We start from the raw sequence: 26,370 nt of genomic DNA on the forward strand, positions 1-26,370 counted from the left end.
CGCAGGATGAGGCTTCTTGAAGATCTACAGGAGTTGAGCCGCTTCAGGTCGCAAGATCGGCGTCGAATTTGCTCCGAGTGCGGCACTGCTGTCGAGACCGCACGAAAGACGATAGTTTGTTGTGGTGGTGGCGGTGGCTGTGGCTCGCAAGCTCCACTCTTCTCCGGCGCTTGATGGCATTCCTCCAGGTTCTCCTCACGTTTAGAGTCTATTGGGTGCCCCTCGTCACGTGGCGGTAGCAGCAACCTGTGCTCCTGGTGAGCTGTTCCCGGTGATGTATGATCTTGGTAGGGCGCTTCAGACGGCATAATCTACCGCAACGAGGAACGACGTCATAAATTAGATATATCGGCTTTGACCATTCATTCCATGTTCGTGAGTATATGCATCGGCGAGGAAACGATTTATCTGAAGACGAAAAGGGTAGAACGGAGGGTGGTCGGATATATATACCTTGGCGTGGTGATGTTGGAGAGCCTGCTGAGTAGCGCCGTCCAACAGCCTCCTCATTAAATTTCTGGATTTTTCACCCAACTAAAGTATAAAAGTAGATCAGGAAAGTGGATCTCGATAGCCAAATAGAAGCTTTATTTATCGAGTGACAATGCGTGATAACTTCGTTTGAAGCGAAGTAAAAAAGGGCATTAGAACGCATATATTATAACATAAATGAAGCAGGAGTAATCGGAAAGTGATGCCCGTACCCCCTCCTTCATCTCTCCATGCGGAACATCCTGTGCCTCAGTGTGTTGGAGAAGACCATATAACTCCTTCAGAGCAAGCAGTTCCGACCACAGGTTCTCGAGTGCCGACTCCTCTGTCACGAAACAAAGAAGCGCCGCTCGGTAAGCAATATGACGAGCGGCAGCGAGCAAGAGAGATTGCAGATTAAACAATGCGAGTGCTCACTGTCTCTTTCTTCGAGTGATGCGGGAGAAGCAGAAGCAGAAGCAGCAGCTTCCATCGCGCAACGCGAACGAAAAATGGTGTGGGCAGGGAGAAACCGTGGGGACGAGAGAAGGTGATGGATGCGCCTGCGAATCGATGCGACTAAATGATCTCGACGGACGCATCTCTTCCAAAGAGGCACGACTGAATGTTCGCATGATTCGATTTGCCCTTTCTTGTTTGACTCTTGAACTTTTTGTGCTCTGATGTGATACATAGTAGTCGAATGTTAGCAAGATCAGTCTCACAGTCCCACTTTGAGACGTGCTAAAACCCTATCCCTCTTAGTCGTGCCCTCTTAAACTGCTGAAACCCTCTCGTTCCTCTCTCTCTCTATCAATTTCTCATCTATGTTAGTTCATATACAAGAATAATAGAAGTGGTAGGGGTTAGATTATTTATAAATTGAGAACGGTGACAAAAGAAATGTGATAGTGATAATTGATGAGGATATTGGTGATTATATTTCAAAAATTAAAATTTTGGTGATCCTTATAAACACTTTAGCAATTAGAATATTTTCTATTCCAATAAATTATAGTAAAATATATGTTGCTACCAATAATTTTATTTACTATATATATGCATGTGTCATGTTTATGTTGTAAGAGAAGTAACGTAATTAGATGTCACATCATATACATGATATGATGATAGATATGTGTTTATTTTTTACTCTTTATGATAATAGTTTGATCTAATAAACTATTTATGTTGTAATTGATAAATTGAAATGTGATCATAAAGCTTGATGAAAGTTTATTGACATTATCATTATTTATACAATCTAGAGAAGAAGATTTCTCTCAATAGATCAACAATATTTTTTCATGTAGTTGAAAAAATCTTATTTGCTATCATACCCCCGTAAGATTGAGCTCCTGTCAAGGACATTGATCATAAATCGATACAATAAAAATTATTTGTGGGTGAGAAGCTTCGTGAGTGAGTTTGTTAGTTGATCAGCTGTATATACATGAGAAACACGTAGTTGATGTCTGACCACTTAATCTCACATAAAGTGGAAGTCGATGACAACGTATTTCATGCATGAGTGGAATACTAGATTGACGCATAGGTGGATGGCTCCGATATTATCACAATATATTGTAAGAGTAAGGGTAGAGTTGATGTTAAATTCCTTAACTATATTCGTGACCTAATTGAGTTTTGCAGCAGCGATGGCGATGATACAGTATTCAACCTTGATTGTAGACCATGCGATTATCTTTTTCTTCTTAGATCTCCAACTGATTGGATTAGCTCTAAAGAAGGTAATATATCTCGACATCGATATTCTATCATCAAAGTTTCTTGCCCAATCAACATCGGCAAATGCATAGAAATGAAGTGGGGAGTGTTTGTGAAGAAAGAGTCCATAATTGAGGGTCCCTTTAAGATATCACAAGATTCGTTTGATTGTAGACCAATGCATAGTAGATGACCGATGTATGAATTGTGATAATTTATTGACTGCAAATGAGATATCTGGACAGGTATGATTTAAATATTGTAAGGAGCTAAGTATTTATCGATATTGAGTAGGGTCTGTAGTAGGACTTCCATCACATAATTTGAGTGTTTCACTAGTAGAGAGGGGAGTTGTAATCTCTTTCACGTCCTGCATGTTTGTTTTTGATAATAAATCTTGAATATACTATCTTTGTGATAGGAAGAGTCCTAAAGATGTATATATTGCTTTCACTTCCAAAAAGTAGCTTAAGATTTCTATATCTTTGAGGGAGAATCGATCTGCTAATTGCTAGAGGAATGCCTTGATCTCCATAGGATTATTGTCCATAATAATAATGTTATCCACATATACTAGAAGATATATTGTTCCTCCATTTTGGTGTCGTAGAAATAATAATATATTAGACTTGGAGTTGATGAAGCCAGATGATATAAAAAACGAGTCAAGTTCGGTGTACCAAGCTCTTGAAGCTTGACGAAGTCCATAAATAGCTTTTTGTAGTTTACAAACATGTCTTGGATATTGAGGATGGATGAAGCTAGGAAGTTGCTGTATAAAGGCGTCTTCAATTAACGTCCCCTATAAGAAAACATTATTAACATTCAATTGTCGTAAGTGCCGACTTTTATGATGGCCAAACTCATGATAAGTCGGATATTTATTATAATCAAATCAAATAGTTAAGTTAGAAATCAATTTTTATTTTCTTACTTGCCATTGTAATTTAAAAAATATTAATCTTATTTCCTTGTTTGTTATTATGAATTAGGAAATGACTATTAAGCATTCTAAATAGGATGATATCATATTTATTAGTATATTAAATAAATATAATTCATATTAAATAAATATAGAAATTAAAATAAATTTCCTTTAATGAAGGCTCACCTCCTCCTATTTAAGGGGAGAGATTTCTCTCATTCATTCCTTACCTAGCCAAGCCCAATAGTAGGAGGAAAGTTTAAAAATATTTATCATGCTTTTTATCAAAAGTTTTTATTTTGATTACTTAAATGTTAAAATTTGTGTAGTTTGAAAATATTTATCATGCTTTTTAATATCAAAATATTTATTACTAAGATATGTTATCTAAAGTTTTTAAGGAATTCTTCAATCTTCCTTAAAGGTTTCTTTGGATTTAAATACACTAAAATTATACATATTTTATGTATTAAATATATGATATTTGATCTTTCATATTTGGATTAGGAATGCTATTTTCTTGTATTGCAATTTACATTTTAATCTTATCTGGATTAAAATATATTATGAGTAGTTCAAAAAAAAATATTTCTGAATCCTTTAATTGTTAAAACTTTTATTGTTAGATTATAATATATTATCTACAAATTTTTATCCCTATTAAGATATAGAATTTTATTGTTTGATTAGATCATGTTGAAATTATTCATGTCGTATCTATTGAAAATATGATTTCTATTAAAAATATAATTTTTAATTATTATTAAATTTAGAATATCATTTTATTGTATTAAAGTTTATCTTTCAATCCTATTCTTTAATTTGTTGTTATATTTTAATATATTATTGTTAATGAATATATGTTGTAATAATTCAATATTGATGAAATTAGATAAGCATAAGGTTAGAACAACCCACAAACTAGGCCCAACCCATAAGCCAGGCCTAACTCACGGGTCAGGCCTTAGCCCGTAGACTAACCCAGCCCAGCCCAACATGGGCAGTCATATGCGACGCATATGACGCAGTCCATGGGCCAAGGTTGGCCCAACCTATTGTGGTGCATGCATAGTTATGTGTAGTGGACATGACCAGTATATGAGTCGGCCTAGCCTATTCTAATATTATGTAATTGTTGAAATTAAGTCTAAACGTTGATTGAACTAAACCATAATTGACTAATCTAGATTAATTCAAGGTGATTCCGAATTGGTTTGACTTATTCAAGTCAGTTTAACTTAAATTGAACCTAATCTAGGCTAAATTATACTAGTATAGGATGGTTCTAGACTAGTTAAATGAGGATTAGAGATCGATTTAATTAGGTTCTAATAAGTCGAGTTCAATTGGATCGATTGAACTAGGGTTCAAGTCAATTGAGGGCTAATTTGTATTATTTGATATTGATGATATTTGAAAAATATGTTTTAAATGTGTTATTTCATCCCGATATAGACATGACCAGTGTGAGATTATATTATTTTCCTGCCAAGGGCAGGTAAGGCAATTCCCTTCGGGGATTAGTGGGTCGTTAGACGTGATGATTGGGTGGTTCCTCCATTCGTTGTCGGGAGGAACGTGTCTCTACTTTGGTGGGTGAGGGACACCACTCCATCCGCTATTGGGAGTGTGATATGATTTTGCCTCCATCCGATATTAGAAGAATACAAACTCATCCCGTAGGATAAAGCCTCTCCATCCGCTATTAGGGGAGTACTTGTTGAATCTCAGATTTTGATGATAAAATCAATTGATCTAATCTAAGTGTTGAGATAAGTGATACAGGACTAACTACGTGGAAAAAGGTAAAATAATTACGAAAGAATCAGGCGTTGGGCTGGAGTTAAAGATCAGACATCGGGTCGGAAGAATCAGAGTATGTGTCAAGAACAGATGTTGCAGGAGTCAATATGCCAAAGGATCAGACGATATGTCGAATATCTGAACGATGTGCCAAAAGTTTGCTGGGAGTTCACCGGAAGTACGCCGGAAGTTTTGCTGGGAGTTCAGATGAACAATTGACATGCTGGATAACTAGATTACTTGATTATAATTGTTTTAGCCTTAATTGATGTAGTTAGGTCTTAATTTGAGTTAGGTTTAGGATAAATCCTACTAACTTAGTAAGGGGCCAACTGGGCCTAAATTAGGATTGAATTGAGCCTACTATTTGGCCCATTCAGTGACCTAAAGTCACGTTAGGCGGTGGCAATGCCTGAGACTCGACCTCTTAAGTGATTTGGGTGGTGGTACCGTCAACATTTAATGTTGTCAAGCGGTGAAACCACCCTGTCAGGCGGTGGTATTACTAGAGCCCAGTCTTTGAGACTTTGTTAGGCGATAGTACCATTAGACTAGACGGTGGTACAACCCAGTGTTAGAGTGTCAAGCGTTGGTACCACCCAATAATGGGGGTGATATCGCCAATATCCCGGAAACCCGGGATGAGACACATTTTGGCTTCATTTTTGAAGTCATTGAGGCCTATAAATACCCTACTCAAGAGTAACAAAGTGTGAACAAAAATCTTGAAGTGTTGGGGTGTGAAAGTGTTGTAAAAGTGCTAAGTGTCCTCCTTTCTTTTTTTAGATTTGTAATCATTCTAAGAGAGGTGTGAGGTTTGTAAGGGTTGTCTCATAAACCTAAAAAAGGAGAAAGTATTATAAGACGATGGTTAGTCTTTGCCTATTTAAGGAAGACCGTTAGTAGACGCTGGTGGCTTCAATAAGGAGGAATCAGAAGTGGATGTAAGTTACGACGACCGAACCACTATAAATTTAGTGTGATCTCTACTTTATCATTCCTATTCTACTTTTTCTTATTAACTTAATTGCTTACTCCTCTTCATACCTTCTTTACAATTAATGTATTTCTAATATGGGTTTAAATCGAAATAAAATTTTTGATTCGACGTAATATTTTCATTAGCACTAATTCAAACCCCCCTCTTAGTGCCAACTTGATCATAATAGTGCTCCTTCAGGTATTTGATATTATCGTTCCTACTTAGTGTTGCTAAATTTTTTTTATTTTTTTATTTTTAGAGCAGCCTCCCTCTAGTACTAAATTGGATTCTAGTGAAGAGCGGACATTTATCTATCACTAGGTAGAGCCACTTGGATGATTCTTAGAGTTAACATTACTATGTTTACTTGTCTACTTATGATTTGATGAATAAATGAATTGTAATAAATATTTATAAATAATGAATAAAGTAATATTTATCTACTTGGCTCTGAATCTAGGATGTGATCCAAAAAAAAGTGATAAAAGAAAATCCAGGATGTGACATTTATGGGCTTAAGAATGAGACTGAATGTCTCTCTGAACTCAACACCAAGTCGTTGATGAAACCATTTGGCCACTAGACATACTTTATATATGGTAATGGATCTATTTGGGTTATGCTTAATTCGAAAAACCCACTTATACCCTATAATATTTTGCATATGATGAAAGGGTATAATGGTCCATGTAAAGTTATAGAGGAGGGCATTATATTCTTTACACATGGTTTTATGTCAATGTAGATATATTTGGGCTTGAGTGACTATGGTGAGTTCAATGGGCTTAGGAGGAGATTTTGTGATACTATGAAGGTCAAGGACATAACACAGTTTGAAAATAACATTTTTGGAGCATATTGTTATTAGATGTCCAAGGGCTATGAGATTGTTAGGTAGTATTGTAGGTATAAGTGGTGGAGAGTCAAAGACACGGGCTTGGTCAAATTGAGGTACTTTAATATCACTAGGTTCAGGAGAAGGTAAAGATAGTGATTATGTTTCTAAGGGCATTGCTTCGTCAATAAGGAGAATTTGTAAAGTAGGGAGTAGAGAAGTAGTGGAGGGAGTAAGGAGTTGCTGAACTGGAGAAACAATAGAGTGTGGATCCCGAGGAGGACTGGACGGTGTCATGGGAAGCTCGTTTGATGGGATCAGAGGTATACTCTAGTAATGTATGTTTGTTGGAGTGACTCACATAGCAGAGACTCATGGTTTTGAAAAAGAAAGGTAGACTCTAGAAAAATAATATGACGTGATATATAGACTTTTTGAGTTTGGGGGTCGTAGTATTGGAAAACATTATGTTCAAGAGAGTATCATGTGAAAATGTAAGGCTTAGATCTTAGTGTAACCATGGATAACATAGACAACCAAATACTTTAAGTTTCTAAAAGTTTGGAAGTTTGTGAAATAGTTTTTCAAATGGTGATTGATATTTGCTACTCATAGATGCCCTATAGACCAATCATGTGAGTGATGGCATGTGTGACATAATACATACTCTTTTTGCTTATTATATATTTGATATTTTTTTCACTTTATATTGCTTGTTATATGTATTGTGATGTCTATGAATCTATGCAATATGAATCAGATCGTGATGAAATCATGATAATGAGACCGATTCACCTTTAAACATAGACCCTAAATAATTCCGATCATAGGTTACTCAAGAGGGACATCAAGATAACCAGATAGACTGGTACACTGTATACCCATCCATATGATAGAGGCGATTGGTCTTATAGTTGCTCATGTGGGGACACTAGGGATACAGTGTAGGTGCTCATTGGAGAATGAGTTCACTAATCGACCCGCTCACGAAATACTGGATGGTTGATAATATCTCATTATTAGATAGTGATTTCATCATCCTAATGGTGTATCTGTTCCTTAGACTTGAGACATGAAGGATGTCCTATATAAGTACTCAACTCTTTGATACCAAACTTGAGACTTGTATCTGTTCCTTAGATTTCATCATCCTAATGCCTGAAAGTTTCAGATCTAGCATAACCGGTAATTGGAAGTGATAACCAATTTTACAAGGGCTATTGAGTGTCAATAGAGGATCATTCACTCTCGATGTCATGAGAAGAAAATCCTATGTATTCTTGCTCAAGCAAATCTCTGGCCAGGGTCATTCAGATTGAGAGAGAAAGAGTTCTTCGGAAGAATCCGATTAGATCGAGACTCGAGTAGAAACCGTATGGGCCTGATAGCACCATGCATGATATATAGTCTCTGAAATATTAGATGGATGAGGGACTATAGATACATAGTATCTAAGGACAGATATGTTCAATGGATTGAATTCTCCTGTATCGTTTAGGGACTACAGAGTAGTGGCCTAGTACATCCATAGTTGATGAGTCAAGTGAATTCTTATGGAGATAATAATTCATTGAGTCATAAGGAGTTTTGACAAGTATAACTCATGGTAACTCGATATTGGCCTAGAGGATTACACACATATGGTAGGTATTGCTACGTGTAGAGGTTCGTTCTAGTTATAGGTGCCCTACAAGCCAATCATGTGAGTGATAACATGTGTGACTTGACACGCGATCTTTTTACTTATTATTATTATTTGGTATTTTATCACTTTATATTGCCTGTCGCTTGAATATATTGTGATGTCCATGAATTTGTACAATGAGAATTAGATCGTGATGAGATCACAATAATGAGACCGACTCACCTTTAAATACAGATCCTAAATAATCTCGGTCATAGGTTACTCGAGAGGGACATCGAGTTAACTATTAAATCTTGGATTTTGATGATAAAACCAATTGAGAGTGTTTATGATTTAATCTATGTTTTGAGTGACGCAGGAAGCTTCGATCAGGGAGAGACAATTAAAGCAGGAAGAATCATGTTGGGCCGGAGATAAATATGTCAGAAGATTGGACGTCAAGCTGGAGGATCGGTCAACGTATTGATAGAAGGCTTTGGGCCATGGATTCAGGCATTGGGCCAAGAAGAACAGAAATTGCGCCAAGAAAATCAGGGTTGCGGAGGTCAACTGACTGATTGGGCAATAGGCCATAAGAGAGGATGATGCACCGAAGAATCGGATGAAGTATCGATAAACCAATGACCTACCGGATAACATTTGATTCAAGCTTTATAATAATTGTCTGGATTGAAGTAGGCTTTAAATGTGTAGGATTAACTACGATAGCGATCAAGGCATAAAACCAAATGAAGTCCCGAAGTCAAGAACGAGATTTCGTTGGGAGTTTGAGAGTTCGTCAGAAGTTCGGACATTCGTTGGAAGTTCTGCCAAATTGACCAAGAAGTCCAGGAGCTTGCCAAAGAAGCTCATCAAAACTTACCAAGAAGATCATCGTGAAGTCCAAGAGCTTGCCGGGAGTTTGTTGGAACATTGCCGAGAGATCGTCGGAAGATCGTCAGAAGCTCACCGGAAGAAACTTAGACTTACCGGACTTGTTTAGCTTAGTGTATGCCTTAAATTTCATAATTAGCATATAATTGGGTTGGAATTGGGCCAACTCAATTAGGGGCATATTGGACCCAAGTTTGGGCTGTGTTGGACCAAGTGCAAGGCCCAAATAATGACCCATAGGTGGCACCGTCGTGGCACAGTCTCCAAGACTGTGTCAAGCGGTGGTACCGCCCAAACTCAATCTCCGAGATTGTCAAGCGATGGTACTGCTAGTCTAGGTAGTGGTACTGCCCAAACATAGTCTCCCAAGCTGTGGTACCGCCAGACTAGGCGGTACCACCGCTTAGTGTTAGTACTACAGGCAATGGTACCACCAGGACTCGGGAAACCTAGAATGAGACATTTTTAGGCTCCAAGTTTGAATTAACTTGAGGTCTATAAATACCCCTCTCATCCCTAGTTAATAAATATACAATTGAGTATATAAATTGGGAAAAACGTTGTTGCAATCTTGAGAGTTCTCCTCCTCTAGCCTAAGTGTTTAGAATTCTATTTAGGGAGGACTAAGTGGGGTTATAAAGGTTCTCTCCTGAACCTATCAAAAGGAGAATCGAGTTGTAAGGGTAGTTGATCTTCACCCATTAAAAGAAGATCATCAGTGGATACCGGTGGTCTTGACGGAAGAGGAATCGACGGAGTGGATGTAGGTCACGATGACCGAACCATTATAAAACTTGGTTTGCATTTCATTTTGAGCAATTTACCTTTATTGTAAACTGCTTTACCTTCTAACTGGTTTCACTATGCTCCCATACTCTTTCAAGTTAATATCTTTATGAAATGATTTTCGTTGGAATCAGGTTTAATTGAAATAAAGATTTTTCAAACCGAAGTAATTTTTCCGCTGCACTACTTCACCCCCTCCCCCCCCTCTTAGTGCCAACTCGTTCCTAATAATAACCGAATAGACTGGTATGTTGTATACTTGTCTATATGATGGATGTAGCTAGTCTCATAGCTACTCGTGTGGGGACACTAGAGATACAACATAAGTGATCATTGTGGAATGAATTCATTGATTGATCCTCTTACAGAATACTAGATGATTTATGATACCTTATTGTCAGATAACGATTCCGTAGTCCCAGTGGTGTATCTGGTCCTTAGACTTGAGATACCAAGGATGTCCTATATGAGTACTCTATTCTTTGTTACCAGACTTATAGGTCTGGAGGTTCCAGATCTACATAGTTGATCATCGGGAGTGATAGCCAACCTTACGAGGACTATTGAGTGTCAATAGAGGATTATCCACTCTCGGTGTCATGATAAGAATGTCCCATATGTTCTTGCTCAAACAAATCCCTAGTCAGGGTTATTCGGATTAAGAGAGAAAGAGTTCTCCGAGAGAATCCGATTAGAGCGAGACTCGAGTAGAAACCGTATGGGTCTGACAGCACTATACTCGGTATACGATCTATGAGATATTAGATGAATGAGAGATTATAGTTACATGATAACTAAGGACAGACATGTCCAATGGATTTGATTCCCTTTATCGTCTAAGGACTGTGGCGTAGTGGCCTAATACGTCCATAGTCGATAAGTCGAGTGAATTATTATGAAGATAACAATTCACTAAGCCAGAAGGAGTTCTGACAGGTATGACTCATGACTAGCTCGATATTGGGCCTAGAGAGACACACATATGGTAGGCGTTGTGATGAGTAAAGGTTCGGATATGAGATATTCGCCGGAGCCCCTATCTTATTGGATATCCAATGAGCCCTTGAATTATTGGATTCTATGAATGAGATCCAATAAGAGCCAATGAGAGATTATTGGATAGAGATCCATTAATATAAGAGGCTTGGGTAATTGGATGGAGATCCAATACCCCGAGTAGGAGTGAAAACATCAAATCCTCATGCCGAAAAGTCCTTTCAATGCATAAGTTAGAAATAGAGCTTAGAAGATTTAATCAAAAATTGAATCTAAAGGAAATATAATTAGATCAAAGATGAATAACCTACCTAATGATAGCAAGACTAGGGGTTTTATTATAGGATTGATGACCATGAGAATTGGGAGATTGTTCGTAATAATCAAAATTGGAGATTGAAGAACCCTAGAATCTACAAGACAGGATCCAGTCCTCTATGTGACAAAAAAACACTTGGACTAAACTCGATGTTCACAATACGAAAATGGGTCAATTTTTTATATTTGAATTCCAGTGTTTTTTTGGATGAATTTCAAAGTAATATAATTAAGAATCCTTTCATTTATCAACTTCTACATCAAATGATAGTTGTAAACAAATTTTAGAATCGATTGTTATGCTACTGTCCTGAGTTATAAAACTTGTCACAAATACGAGTTGTAACTGTCTCCAACATCATAGAGCAAAATCTTCAACGATAGGCATTGGCCACTTGTTGGCAGTTGTATCTCCAACATCATACGAGTCGTATCTCCACCTGTTGGTAGTTCTATTGAATAAATTTTCTAGAAGACCAAGACAAAATGAGAACAAAAGAATCAACTTCTTTCGAGTCTCTTAACATCGGCATAGGGTAGACTAACTTAACCAGTTTTAGACATGATCGAGAAGAACCACAAATAAGAGGGCTCCAAAGTTCAAAAGCACCACAACATTGCTTTTAGAATGTAAGTTGTGTTCGCTCCATTCAAAGCGCAGCGCACACAGCTTTAGTCGGATTAAGAAGCTATGCTGTTACACAGTCGTCGTCCAAAGCTGTGGCATGTCCAAATAAGCAAAGCATCAGTTCCAATATCATATTTGGTACAATGAATAATTCTATCCCCACAGGGTTGCACATGACCTCAAGAAGTTCTTTCATCAACTTCGGAGTTGAAAAATAATCGTTTTAACCCAATCGTCTCGCTATAATGCAAAGTCAGCCAGCACATGGCACATAAATAGGCCACAAAAAGACAAACCCGCCTGAGTTGAACCACGATAACCATGATATTGGCACCGAAAGCATTCCACTTTCTCACAGAAGCACGAGCTAGGAGGTGGACAATTTTCATAAGAATGACAACAAATATGGAGATCAATATACCAGATATGACTCCTGCCACTGAATATACAACATGCTGTCCAGAAATCTGCTTATAATACAATCTTCTGAACCTGGTAAAAGACATCAGGATGTGTAAGTTTGAGAATCAGAGAAAAAGCATCCCAGAATTATTGGTAGATTAGTTGCATCTAAAACATCAACATGCCTACTTCATGATACCAAATTAGCAGAACAATCCCATGTCATGTTATAAATGCTACATTCTAGACAATGAATTATGGTAAGTATTCACACATCGTGCTTCATACAACTTCTGGAAAAAAAAAAAACCCATCCTCAAGCTGCCCTGCTGCAAGATTTAAAGTGATTGGACAATCACATCCCTGAATGGAATCAGATTGCCTATCTTCCTGTAATCATCGTTAATTTCTCCCTTAACATAAATTAATTACTATAAATGATATATTAATTTATTATTAACTTCTATATTTATGTATTATAATTAAGGAAATAATTAAATTTGATTTCCTTAATCACATGGATAAGTTAGGAATTCTACTAATCAATTACATTATTAATTGATTTATTTCCTAATGAGTAATTTGATATTTAGGAAGTAAATAGTTTACATTCCATTTTTGTGTGTAAACTATGAGAAATAAATATTATATTACTTTTTTTTTGTGTGTGAAAGCAATGGTAAAATAAATTAAAAATAAAAATTAAATTATTACTTACCTTTCGGGAAGATCTCATCTTCTCTTATATAAAAGGACTACTCATCCCTCATTCTCGACTAAGTCTAACAATAGGAGGATTGAGGAGATAACTTTCCGAGGAGATGATATCAAAGAAGGGATAATCGAAAACAGGTAGATCCTTTCTTTTTAATTAACTTTGATTTGTGTTTTGAAATCTTGACGTTGAGATTGTTACAATTTTATAATGAATGATGTTAGACTGATTATTTGATTTGTATTTATCTTCTAAGCTTAAGTGAATTTTAATATTGATTTAATTATTAAAATTCTTATTTAGTATAATAGTTCTAATTTATTTAATTAGTTATATCTATGTTTCAAGAATTATGTGTGAATTTCTGTATGTAATTAGTTTTAAATTTTATATCATGAATTTAAAGTTTTAATTAATGTATTTGAGTAATTCTTTAATAATTTTAAATATTAAAATCTAATTTGATAAGAGGAGTCTAATTGGGGTTTGACTTGAGTTAAGTTGATCAATCAGATTGAATCGACTCAGACCATGTGGTCATGTACAACCTAGCTTATGTGACTAAGTACAACTTAACCCATGTGGTTAAGCATGACCCAACCCATGTGGCTAGGTACGATCTAGTCCATATGGTCATATATGACCCAGCCCATGCGGTAAGGTACGATCCAACCATGTGGTTAGGCATGGGTCAGCTCATGTGGCTAGGTACAATCCAGTCCATATGACCATGTATAACCCAACTCATATGATAAGGTACGACCCAACCATGTGGCTAAGCATGGGCCAGCTTATGCGGCTAGGTACAACTAAGTCTAGATGGTCAAATACGACCCCAACTCATGTGTCTAGGATCAACTCGTGACCCAAGCGTGGCCTAGTTCAATGGCAAGGCTCAGCCCAACTTATAAGTGGGGCTTAGCCTAGTCCATGAAGTTAAGCCTGCCCAACTACGCGATTGCCATTAGACATATCGTCACTCCTTTTATATAGCCCGTCATACCTCAACTCAACCTAGTATTTGGAACAGGTATATGCAATGTATATGACTCGCCCAAGACTCAGGTGGGTTGGTTCGGTTTGGGTTAGCACTATACGATATAGTCCAATCTCCTTCTCTATTGGTTTGAACTCATTAATTTGGCTAAATTAAATAGGTTTGATCAGTTAAAGTCGGTTTAGGGTGATTCCAGACTAACTCGACTAGTTCAAACCTATTTGACCTAATCGAGATCAATCAAATCTAAATTAAACCAATCTAGGGTGATTCCAGACCGGTTCTATAAGGATTTGATGTTGGTTCTATTAGATCATAATCGAATTGAGTTTGGTTTAAGTCAATTGAGCTATTCCAATTAGGGTTTTGATTGATTGAGGACTATTGAGATATTGATGTTTAATGCTTTTATGATTTGATGAATTTAAAGGTTTTATTTGAAGGTGTCGTTTGAAAATGATTATTGGTTTTCTATGTTTATGATATTGATATGATAAGTATCATATAGTAGATGTGACTAGACTAGTAGTTCACATTGGGAGTGCAACCTATGAAAGGAGCTACAGGCCCATCATAGTGCGGAGCCACCAATGAACATAATCTAGTAGATTTACATCAAGTATGGTCTCTCATAATGTTTAATCATATTGATTTCTTGATGCATGCGTGAGTGATTGAATGAGTGTAAATGAATGATCACGGATGTTTATGTATCCCTGCCGAGGGCAGGTATGGCGATTCCCTTCAGGGATTAACGGGTCATCAGACGTGATGGTTAGACGGTTCCTCCATCCGCTGTTGGGAGGAACGTGCCCCCACTTGGGTGAGTGAGGGATACCACTCCATGGAGTCTCCATAGAGTGCGATATGGATTATCTCCTCAATCCCGTGGAATATGCCTCTCCATCCGTTGGTTATTATGTATGTGTTGCATATGGCTGATGCATGATTTTGTTTATTATGCAAAAAATTATCATCATTTTTTTAATGCATAAGTTTTATGATGAATAGATATATTTTCATATTGAATTATTGATATTTGTTTATATTTCATGAATATTGAAGATTATTTTTATGATTTTTCTGAGGTTCCTACCAACATGTGTGGTTGCTGATATATTTTATATTTATTTTCAGAGTAATCTACTATTAGCTAATAGAATATTTAATACCGTAAAGACAATGATTTGAATTCAAAGACGAATGAAAAGAAAAGGAAGGAGTTTATTATGTAAATTGTGGATAATAAATTACTAATTACTGATTTATTATTCTTTTTATAAAATCAGGATGTGACAAATGTCATGATACCAAATGTCACGACCCGAGCCTGATGGGCTAACTAGCCTATCAACTTCGTTTGGTCTAAACCACTAATCAAAATGCTTAAGCTGAAGACTCATCAGACCCTTATAAATCAATCTTAATGTCCTCGTCAAGCCCCAACATACCCTAGCATAATGCATGTGAGGCGTAGCCCAGTGGTGGCTCCACGCCGTGATGAGTCCTCTGACTCCGTCTACGGGTAGCCCCCTCACCATGCCCAAATGCTAGGTCGGCTGTCACGACCCGAGCCTGATGGGCTAACTAGCCTATCAACTTCGTTTGGTCTAAACCACTGACCAAAATGCTTAAGCTGAAGTTGATAGTAGTACACTCATCAAACCTTTATAAGTCAATCTTAATCCTGCCCACTTTCGATGTGGGACTAATCAGGGGCGTTACACTTCCACTGAAATAAAGAAGAACTTAACAACATAACAGACTTGTGACTAGAAACAGAGACCTATAACTTCACATTCTTTAAAATGGTTGTGCTGATAGTGTTTGCTTGTGCTGATTGTTTGGACACTGACCTCCTTGACAGACAATTAAACAGGATAGTATGTCCATACATACATAAAAATTCATGGCTTAATTTATCATTTTATACCATATTATCACGGACTTAGCTGGATTTGCCTAAGTCGTGCGGCACCCTTGCGTGTCCGTCCGCAAAGGTCAGCCTCCCCGAAGCCTCCCATTGTCCCTTAGGACCAACAAAAGAGAGAACGGGTTAGAGAGAACGCCTCAATCGGGATCCACAAGCAAACATCTCCGAAAAACACTTCATAGACAATGCAAATTACAAACAGACTTTACAAGCTCTGAACAGTGGCACAACAAAGGGTAAAATGGTCCATTACAGACCGAAAATCTCTCGCACGTGTCCACATGACACAACCTTTATTTACAAGCCTAAAGAGGCCACCAACCCAACTAAAATGGGACTATTAAGCCTTCGGCTGCCCCTCTACATGTTGTACAAGGCATGAACATGCCAAAAGACACGAACATATATAAGCATTATATCAAACATCTTGTTTAGAAGTTTGTCCGTGACATTCTCCTCCACTTATTCCTTCGACGTCCTCGTTGAAACCTTTGTCGACACTACAACTCCTCGCCTTTGCTGAGTCTTTAATCTTCTGCTCCAGCTACAATGCGCCTCTTGGCTCCTTGCTGCTCTCCGCTGCTGTTTTTGAGTAGTCGAACCTTTGATCCGCCATACTGCTTCAACTCACCAATGACTCTGACTCTGGTGTGGGGTTAGTTGAGTTGTGTTGATCCTTGTTGATTCCTGCGGATCCCCCAGATGAAGGAAAAGACCATCCTTACTGCGCTTGTCTCTCGAATTTCTCATGCTGCTAGAACTGGTTGGATGCTTGTTGGAGCTTTAACGAGCATCATCTCGCAAACTTCTGAAGTTTTGGGTCCTTCCTCCACAAAATCTGCTCATTGACTCTTCTTTCACTTAGTTGTCACATCCAAGTAGGTTTGCATCACTTCCGCTTTCGATTGGCATTTCGTTAGGAAATGAAGCGGACAATCTACTCTCAGTAGCACTGATCACCGTTGGTGAGGATTTGACAACTATTGTCTTCCATTATCTTCGAAGGGTCTTTGAACTTGTGCAGAGCTCCTCTGCTGGATAGATAAGAGAATTGGGGTACTCGGTTTCGCCCATTCTCTTAAGAGTTGAGAAGGCAAAGGTTACTTGACTTCGCCCGCCTCCTCGAGATTGTACTTCATGCATCGAGCTGGTTACTGGCCTTCGCCTGCTCTTTGCTCACACTTCTGAAGCACTTGAAGTGTTTGCACTCCTTGCGTTGAGTTAGCTACTGTGATTCACCTTCTCAATGTCATCGAACTTCTGGAATGCAGGAAGTTTTCACCCCAACTTGGAGTAATTCTCTCATAGGTTTGGTCGCCTCTGGGATTGTACCGTCTTCTCCATCAACCCTGCCGCCTACTCCACTGAGTAGCAAAGGTACAGCACCGCGTACTGCCTGCTTCGTTCCTTGGTTATGCACTCTTGCATGACCCGAAATCCTTCACTTTCGGCTATCTTGATGAGAAGCACATTGACACCGGTCTTACGAAGTTCTTCGGCCTTTGCCCTTCAGCCTTGTCTCAGTACTTGGAGATTGCCTCTGCATGCTCCACCTCCTCGGCCCCTTTCACGACCAAGCGCTCTCCCTCCATGAGAGCAAGGGATCAATGACTTTCACGGAAGTCCCGCCTCTGCGGTACCATGGCGCTGCCATGCCCATGGCCCTACTATCCGTCGCCTTGCATCTGCATCCCTTTTCTTCACGATCAGTAGATATGTCTCTGTGGCACTCCTCTGAGTCCACCTCCATTCTAACTGATGCTTGATTTTGGGTAGCTAAGTCTCTCTGGACTCGTCGTCGCTTCCTCGCCCCTTTCGACCCCCTGCTTCAACACCTCTGTGTTCTCCAAGCAGTCCGTTTGGTCGATGGAAAGACAGACTGCAACTCCCATGCATGGCCTCTGCCATCACGTTGTAGGGTTTGCACCGATTCTGTTCTCCTTAGCTTCCTTGGTAGCAACGTCCGCTTACTCGGCCTTGTCCTCTGACTTGCCGGGCTCCCTTAAACGAATATGAGCTCTGGAGCAGTCCAACTCTCCAGCTGCTTCGATCATACCTCTGCATGATCAAGTCCCTCCCATAGGACTCACTGGTACTTGCATTCAAACTTTTCCCTTAGTGGAACACAACCCCCATATGCTGATGACCAAGGTTTTCATCCGATGCAAAATTCGATGCACGCCCGGAAGACCCACCAGTAGCTCCCGATCATACCTCCATATGATCTAGTCCCTCCTGGGACTAAGTCGTGTGTATCGCATTGCCACGAACTGTTCCACCACGATCCACTGCACCATGTCGCCTCCTGGTGACATCTCCATTGCATTCTGATCCTTGTGGAATAAACTCGAATTGTGAACCCTCCATGTGTGGCCTCTGCCAATACATCGCAGGGTCTCCTCCACCTTCGATTTTGTTCGCTCCTTTGGCAAACGACCTTCATCCACCCACTCTTAGGTCACACCTAGATGAAGCACCGCTCTAGGACAGTCCGTCGCAGAGTAGCTCCCGAAGTCCACCGACTTCACTGTAATTTGTGCACCATTGTCTGGATCCTGGGCCTCTGCCCCTACCAGCACAATCTCCGCTGCGCACTGCTTCCTTCATGGCAACTTGAATGGCAACACTATGACATATTCTTCAAGAGTACCCGCCTCTGCGTCCTCTTGCCCCGTGCTAAGGCATTCTGAACCCAACTTCGCCTCCGCAAATTAAGTCGCCTTAGTTCCTCCATCAAATGCTCCTCCGAGATAAGGTGCATGTGCCCAGAAGCTCCCTTCGTCTTTGGCACCATGCAAGATGAGTCCGCTCCGTTAGAAAGGACCCATGGAACAACATGATCCTACTCTTGCCTCTGCAAGAGTTCATGTCCTTGACCTCTGTCTAAGAAAAGCACTGTGCCTCTGCTCCATGTTCCAACTTCTATGCTGGCTCCCTTCATGCGGCTTGGGTACTTCGCCAAGTTACACCCAAGTTGCTCCGCTCCTCGTTTTTGCATTGAGTCGATGGTGGCCCTCGCGCCCACCATTCCACGGGTCAGCCCTCCCTTGAGTCCGATCTCCACATCGACTCCAAGTGTGCCTTCATTTAAGTTGCTTTGGGTCGCTCCCCCACTTGATCTCGCACTGGATCCACCAATGCATTCTCTCAAGCGAGATCATGCGACGACTCCTCGCCGCTTGCTCAGTCCATCGAGCTTCGTGGAGTTGTTGTTTGTTGAGGTACTCCTCCTCAACATGTGAGGTCCGTCTCACATGATTCTCCCTCTGGAGAGCCGGGACTTATCCCTCCTGGATAACTATCCCGTTGGAGCAACATCTCTCTTCGTTTGGGAGATCACCATCCCCTTGGACTACTCCGATCTGCTGAACAAACTGTGCATTGTTCTGCCTCCTGCAAACGCACTTGCTAGATTGCGACTCCCCATCAATACAGTCCCCGCTGCACCCCTCAAGGCCTAGCAACATGCTGAACTCGTTGCACACTTCAGCCTCCTACGGACGTATCCTTCACATGCCGAAGAGAAAGTTTCAATGCTCCATGGCGCCGAGTTTCGGTCGCCTTGGGATGGCCGCGAACATTCCATCGTCCGCATACAAGCCCATGCATGAGTACCAAATTCTTTGAGTTAGTAATTCCCCTCACCTCTGTGAGCTTTGCATAACTCTTTTGGTCGTTGAGCAACTCATTCCACCTTGGATGGTCTCATCCTTTTCCAAGCGCCTCGCTTGTCTTGAGCACCATCAAGTATAGTTGTCAGCGTTGAGCCGTAGCTCAAACTCAGCCATCCCAACCTTTGTGCGCTCCACATTCTTCCAAGCTTGCCTGTTCTCGTGGTGCCTCTTGCGCGAAGGGTTGGCCATTCCTCTGAATGCCAATGTCAGATGCCCGCTCCACCGAGCGACTCCTTTTCCCTACATCTCCATGCCCGTTTTTCCCCCAAACGATCGCGCATGTGCTGACTGCCCTCAACGCAGCCCCGCTAGGTCCCCCACGTTTGCATGCTAAGTGTTTCTATGAGTGCTTGTCCCGCTCTGATACCATCTATCACGGACTTAGCTGGATTTGCCTAAGTCGTGCGGCACCCTTGCGTGTCCGTCCGCAAAGGTCAGCCTCCCCGAAGCCTCCCATTGTCCCTTAGGACCAGCAAAAGAGAGAACGGGTTAGAGAGAACGCCTCAATCGGGATCCACAAGCAAACATCTCCGAAAAACACTTCATAGACAATGCAAATTACAAACAGACTTTACAAGCTCTGAACAGTGGCACAACAAAGGGTAAAATGGTCCATTACAGACCAAAAATCTCTCGCACGTGTCCACATGACACAACCTTTATTTACAAGCCTAAAGAGGCCACCAACCCAACTAAAATGGGACTATTAAGCCTTCGGCTGCCCCTCTACATGCTGTACAAGGCATGAACATGCCAAAAGACACGGACATATATAAGCATTATATCAAACATCTTGTTTAGAAGTTTGTCTGTGACAATATGGAGGACATACATATCTCATGAGAGCATATATAAAACACAGTATGAAAGTGTACTAAAAATAAAGAAAACTGGATTCTATTTACTTGCTTTTATACATCAGTATAAAAGCAGAACAATCTGGAAATTAGAACACTTGGTTCTGTTTTATTTGCTTAGGATTGTCCCACGCGGCGACGTCACCCCGTATGGGAGAAGGAAAAGGCGACGTCGCATTGCCTAGGCGATATCGCCTTTTATAATATATATATATATAACGTCGCCTTTCCCTCGATGTCGTCAAATTTTTATTTTAATATATATATATATATATATATATATACCGAACGGTATACCGCTCGGTATACAGTATCTTACCGTACCGAGCGAATGTCGAAACTCCGGTACGGTACGATATTTCAATCCTTGATTAAGGTATTTATAATGTATATCTTTTCTACTCTTTAGTGAATAAGCTTAACTTCTTTTAACAGTTCTATTTGACTACCCAATAAATGGGGCATAAAGAAAGGGCTATAACAAGTGATAAGAAGCATTTTCTCAAATTGAAGCAGTGTCATAAATGTTCAATGAACTTTGAATTAGATAAGCAAACAATAACATATTAAAAAAAAAATTAATTTATGAGAAACTCACAATGTAAAATATCTTCTAATCATCTCCGTAATAGAAGGCTCCTTTGCTTGGCAATAAAAAAGATCATCCAAAAAGATGTCAGCTCTTTGACTACCTGGTATATATCTACAATTGTATGTTTCGTTCACCTTAAAAAAAAAAGAATAAGAAATGACATAAGACATTGAAATTGAGAAAAAAAATCAAATATAATGAGAATAAACAGCACAGAGAGCCATTTAGATGGCTATGAAGAAAACCAAACCGGGCAAACATATGCATCAAGCATATGATCATAATTGACAAACGATTTGCCACTAAGTCCAAAAATATAATGAGTAACTTCAAATTACTTTCAAGGTTTTACCTTTGGGTTTTGGTTACACCAAGAAGAATCCCGGGGTATAAGAACTCTTTGTTTTGTAATTTGGGTAACTTCAGTAATTTCAGCTCTGATAATTGATACTTTTGGCCATCTTTGGCTCAGATTCAAGGATTTGGCATTTGATACTTCTGTTGTTTAATAAGGGTTTACCAGAAAGTTTGATATTCAAATAACATTTATGTTACTATAGTATTAATAGGAAAGTTACATAATGACTCGAGTGTGGGATTCTTACTCCAGAAAAATTGGTAAAAAGCTTCACAAGGTTTATATATGATCATAACAAAAAGGATAGACAATAAAATTTAAAGATTAGCACCTAGGAAATATAAGCAAAAGACGATAAAGAATTAAAGGCAACTTTAGGACACATATTCATACCATGCAAAATAACTAAAATCCACTATAAAAGGATCTTAGGGTTTTATTATGTTTAACATATTGATTCTAATATTATTTTCATCTTCCGCTTCTTCTATCCTAAAATCTAGATTTTTTCACCGTGGTTTAAGAATCTGACTGCAGAAAATCCTTCACTATTAATATATAGGTGTGTAGATGTTGCTTCCAACTTTTTTTCGTTTCTTTTACATATGTTTTTCAAATCTCAGTTTTTGAATTTTAACAGTTCAATTTTCTGTGCTAGGATCATTTTATACCTTTATTGTTTCCTTCCAAAATCATATAATAGTTTTCATTTTTGAATATTATTTTTATATCTTTTTATATATTTTAAAAATTCATTCAAATTCATTGAAAAGTTAGGTATACAACATATTATTGCATAATTATCATTCATATCACAGTTGTGTAAAACTATCAGGGCATGGTTTTGATTATTAAAAGATCATCAAAAATATATATCATTACTATTCCTTCAAATCCTTTTCTTACTAAGTTTACTATTCCTATTACTATTATTCCTATATGAAACTTTGAGTATTCTGCTAATCCTTTTTCTATTTTCAGAACTTTATTGACACATGCTAAGTCATATTGTTTTACATGTCTTATAATTTTTTATAGGGTGATACAATTTTTTTTAATTTGTTTTCTCATGTTATTTTTAATATAATCTTGAGTATCCTATAAATCACATAGAGTTAACCCTTTTCCCTTCTTTGAGCCACTTCTTAACTTATTTTCTATATTTTTTTATGACTAATTCCCTTCACTGGTTTCCATGCTTCAAATTCTACTCTAAATAATTCATTTTTTTCTTAATCGTTCTTTCTTTCCCAACTAAACTTCTTTTCTTTTTATCTAGTATTGTTCAAGTCTATCCAGTCTTTCTATTAGCTCTGTCTTTTATCTGAATTAAATATTCTAATATCGTGTTAGAACTTGCTCTTGGTTTTGCTGACTGATTTTCATATGCTTCGTTGCATCAAACTCCATTTGTTGTATGTTTTTAACCTTTAAGGTTTTCATGGTGCTTTCTAATGTTTTATTTTCCTTACTCATGCACGATTTTATTTATACATCTGATTTATATTTGTAGATTTTTTACAATTTTTTATATTTTCAACTTCTTTTTGTAGTTCTATTAATAATTGTTTAGTTTCTAGCTCAATAGTTTGTCCCATTCTTTATTCCCTATAATTCCTTTTTGCTAGGACTTTGTTTTGTTTTATTATTCCTACTGCTTCCTTAATTTGTTCTCTTATATATTTTATATTTTTTAATCTAGTTTGACTTCCATTATTATTTGGTCATCCAGCGAGTTCTGGAAGTTTTGTTATTTCTTTGATTATTTATTCTTGTTGTTCTCTTAGATTTTCTGAAAGATCTATAGAAGTCAAACATGAGATTTCAATGAGCGATCCTTAGGTTCTTTTGTGATTCTACAGTTTATTTTATATTCTTTTTCTAGATTATATTTAGTTTATAATTGCTTTTTTTAATTTTAAGGTTTAAATATCCTCAATGCTTTATGGTTAATTTTTGTGCTTTGCGCTGATACAAAAACCATAAACCTAGATAAACAACAAAACCTAAACCTAAACTGCTTAGGATATAAGGAAAATTATTAATAAAATAAAATATATATATATAAAGAATTAGAACAAATTCAAGAAGAAGATATAGATAATATTATTAAAAATATTATAATAAATTTTCAAATATATAGATCAGAATACCAAACAGAACATAACATGGACATCTTTTTAGAACTAGCTTAAGTTTCAATCAGATCAGCTGAACTGGTCGAGCCCAATGCATCAAAATGATGGAGAAACAGTATGACTAACCGATCACAACCAAAACATGAACACTGAGTTTCATTCAAAAACATAGCTATCGATGCTAATCGGTTTTCGCTGATCAAAGTTTACATCAATCAGAAACTAAGAATTGTTTCCTTCAACCAAATACAGATTCAAAACTTGATGGTAATTAGTCAGGTACATGTATAGGGCTCCACAGCATAAACTTATTACAAGTATGGATTATTGAAATATTTGTGCTAAACCGATAGATAGATAACTCTGCAATTGCTTCCCAAACTTCTTAACACATCATACTATAAGTGTCTTCCCAGTTTATTCTTATAGGTACCAAAGTTACCAAGTCAGAAATAAATTACTGTAGCACAAGAATCAGGGTATTTACCTTGAATTTCATTCTTGTCGACCATGCAGCCCCGAAACTAGGTCTACATTCTTCGGGAAGAGCCTCTTTCGGAACCTCTGCCACCGCATGAAATGTATGGCTGGAAAAATATTCTTTGTACTCCACCTGCAGAACCCAATCGAACATAAATTGAATTGCATAAGTACCCAGTACACAAGAAAAACATGAAAGAGAAAAATAGATAACTGAACACCGTAACAGTCTGGATATTAACAGAGTCGAAGAAAACTGATAGTATCAATCAATAGATCGGCGATCACCTCAAAAACTGAAGCCCAGTAGTAATCATAACGACATCGAAATTTTGTTTTCTCTGAAGGATAGAAGACACGCTTAGCTTTATAATTGAACATCCCAAGTTCACAAATCTTGGATGTTCTAATATCTATACCTGCAAGATAACCAAAATTTGTCAGTTTACTTTTAGAAAGTGCGCGCCTAAAGAAGCAAAGATCAAGCAGGCACCTTAAAGAAAAATTGATGCCATGGCAAGAATAATCAGAAAAATCACTCTATCACTTAACCTGTAAATGAATCTTGGGTTGCCAAAGAAAAAGAATCAGCAGAACCGAAGGTAATTGCCTTGCAAATCTACCAAACAGTATGGCTAAAACGTGTTTGGAAAATTGTTCTCAAACATTATAATATCCCGTTGTGCACAAACAATTGCAAGATTGATGCAGATTAAGCAATGCCAACAAATACCAGACCAACTTAAATGTTTGTAAATATACCATGCACGGATCCGAGGAATGAAATCGGTGGGCATAACGAGAAGCGTGAGGTAGAAAAAGAACATTCAAGAAATAAAAAATGATAATCCCTTTTATCAATTAAAGGCCATCAAACGTACTTGAGGCGCAAATCTGACCTACTACACGAAGATAATATTTAATCCGGCAACTTAATCGGGGAAGAAGGAAAAGAACGAACCTACTAAACCTAACATTGGCATCAATCAAACACAAACAAACATAGAAACATGGAAGAATTAACTCACTGCTGGATAAAATTCTACAGGTCGAGGGCACTGAGAGCGGGGCGGAAGCCGAGTGTTCCTCGATCGCCAAACCCAGGAGACCCAGCAAGAAGGAGAACAAGAACGAAGCAGCCAGAGACAAGATCAGACTAGAGAAACAGCGAAACAAGAACCGTGAAGTTCGTCCCGCTTCTCCACCCGTCTCTCCTCCACCACCACCACCACCACCACCTCCTCCTCCTGTAGAGGGCTCCGGAAGATCCATGGGAAAGAGCAGCTAGTCAAAATCCATGGCCGTGGACCTCCGATCGGTGGGCGTAGGCGAATCACGACAACAAGAGGTGCGCCCTGGAATTGGTTGGAGGCGGCTCGGAGAGGTGGGTTTGGGGAAACGGAAAGAGAAGGGGGTAATTTTCTACCAATTTGGTGGGAGAAATATAAGAGTACTTTAATCGCCGCCTTGCGAACGTATGACAAGACAAGGCTGCGGTACTTTAATTTGCCGTGTCGTCCCAAGGAAGGAAGACCGTGGTCAAGAATCAAATCCATCCGTTCATCTTTCCCATGATCCGAATCTTCACGCCGACGTGTACAGCTTCCAGTCGTCGTAAGTCGTCAAAATGCTGGCGGACCCATCGCTGGAACACACGCGTATTCGTTAGCCACTCGTACGACTTCGAATCGGATGCACTAACCACCAGAAACCAATACGAACAGAAGCAGCTGAGCCATTAAGCATGGAAAAGTTAGTTACCAAGCAAGACATCTCTCTCTCTCTCTATTCAAGAGAGCTCACCGCTGATGGTCATGACCACAACCTGTGCAGTTGAACCAAGAAGCAGTTGATTGTCACATCTATATTGATGGACACCAGAAATGGTTCTTGGCAGAAAATATTCCCATGATCCGAGTCTTCACGTCGACATGTACAACTCCCAGTAGTAGTAAGTCGTCAAAATGCTGACGGACCCTTGAAACATATCGTATTCATTGGTCACTCGTACAAGTATATAACACATCAATCTGTTAGCTCACCGCTTGATGGTCACAACCACAACCCGTACAGTTGAACCAAGAAACAGTTGATGGTCACATCTATATTGATGGACACCAGAAATGGTTCTTGGCAGAAAATATTCCCATGATCCGAGTCTTCACGTCGACGTGTACAGCTCCCAGTAGTCGTAAGTCGTCAAAATGTTGGTGGACCCATCGTTGGAACATACC

At 38.7% G+C, this 26,370-nt stretch overlaps 1 protein-coding gene across 1 annotated transcript; it reads right to left on the bottom strand.

Annotated features, from left to right (window-relative positions):
* Positions 1-11,961: 11,961 nt before the first annotated feature.
* Positions 11,962-25,636, bottom strand: LOC104000140 (uncharacterized). The gene is made up of 5 exons (XM_009422112.3): positions 25,165-25,636; positions 24,425-24,555; positions 24,144-24,269; positions 21,167-21,294; positions 11,962-12,482 (listed from the first exon to the last, which is right to left on the bottom strand). Exons 1-5 carry the CDS (start codon positions 25,406-25,408, stop codon positions 12,170-12,172), a joined length of 942 nt encoding a protein of 313 aa, XP_009420387.2. The 5' UTR covers positions 25,409-25,636; the 3' UTR covers positions 11,962-12,169.
* Positions 25,637-26,370: the final 734 nt, after the last annotated feature.

The sequence above is a fragment of the Musa acuminata genome, chromosome BXJ2-1 (assembly GCF_036884655.1).
Source record: "Musa acuminata AAA Group cultivar baxijiao chromosome BXJ2-1, Cavendish_Baxijiao_AAA, whole genome shotgun sequence".
Classification (NCBI taxonomy): domain Eukaryota; kingdom Viridiplantae; phylum Streptophyta; class Magnoliopsida; order Zingiberales; family Musaceae; genus Musa; species Musa acuminata.

What these genes read in the sequence shown, in the direction of transcription:
- LOC104000140 (XM_009422112.3), bottom strand. Translation starts at nt 25,408, where the DNA reads ATGGATCTTCCGGAGCCCTCTACAGGAGGAGGAGGTGGTGGTGGTGGT. An exon ending in ACTGGGCTTCAGTTTTTGAG is followed by an intron (nt 24,270 to 24,424) that starts GTGATCGCCGAT and finishes TGGGTTCTGCAG; the next exon opens with GTGGAGTACAAAGAATATTT. An exon ending in CGACAAGAATGAAATTCAAG is followed by an intron (nt 21,295 to 24,143) that starts GTAAATACCCTG and finishes TTTTTTTTTAAG; the next exon opens with GTGAACGAAACATACAATTG.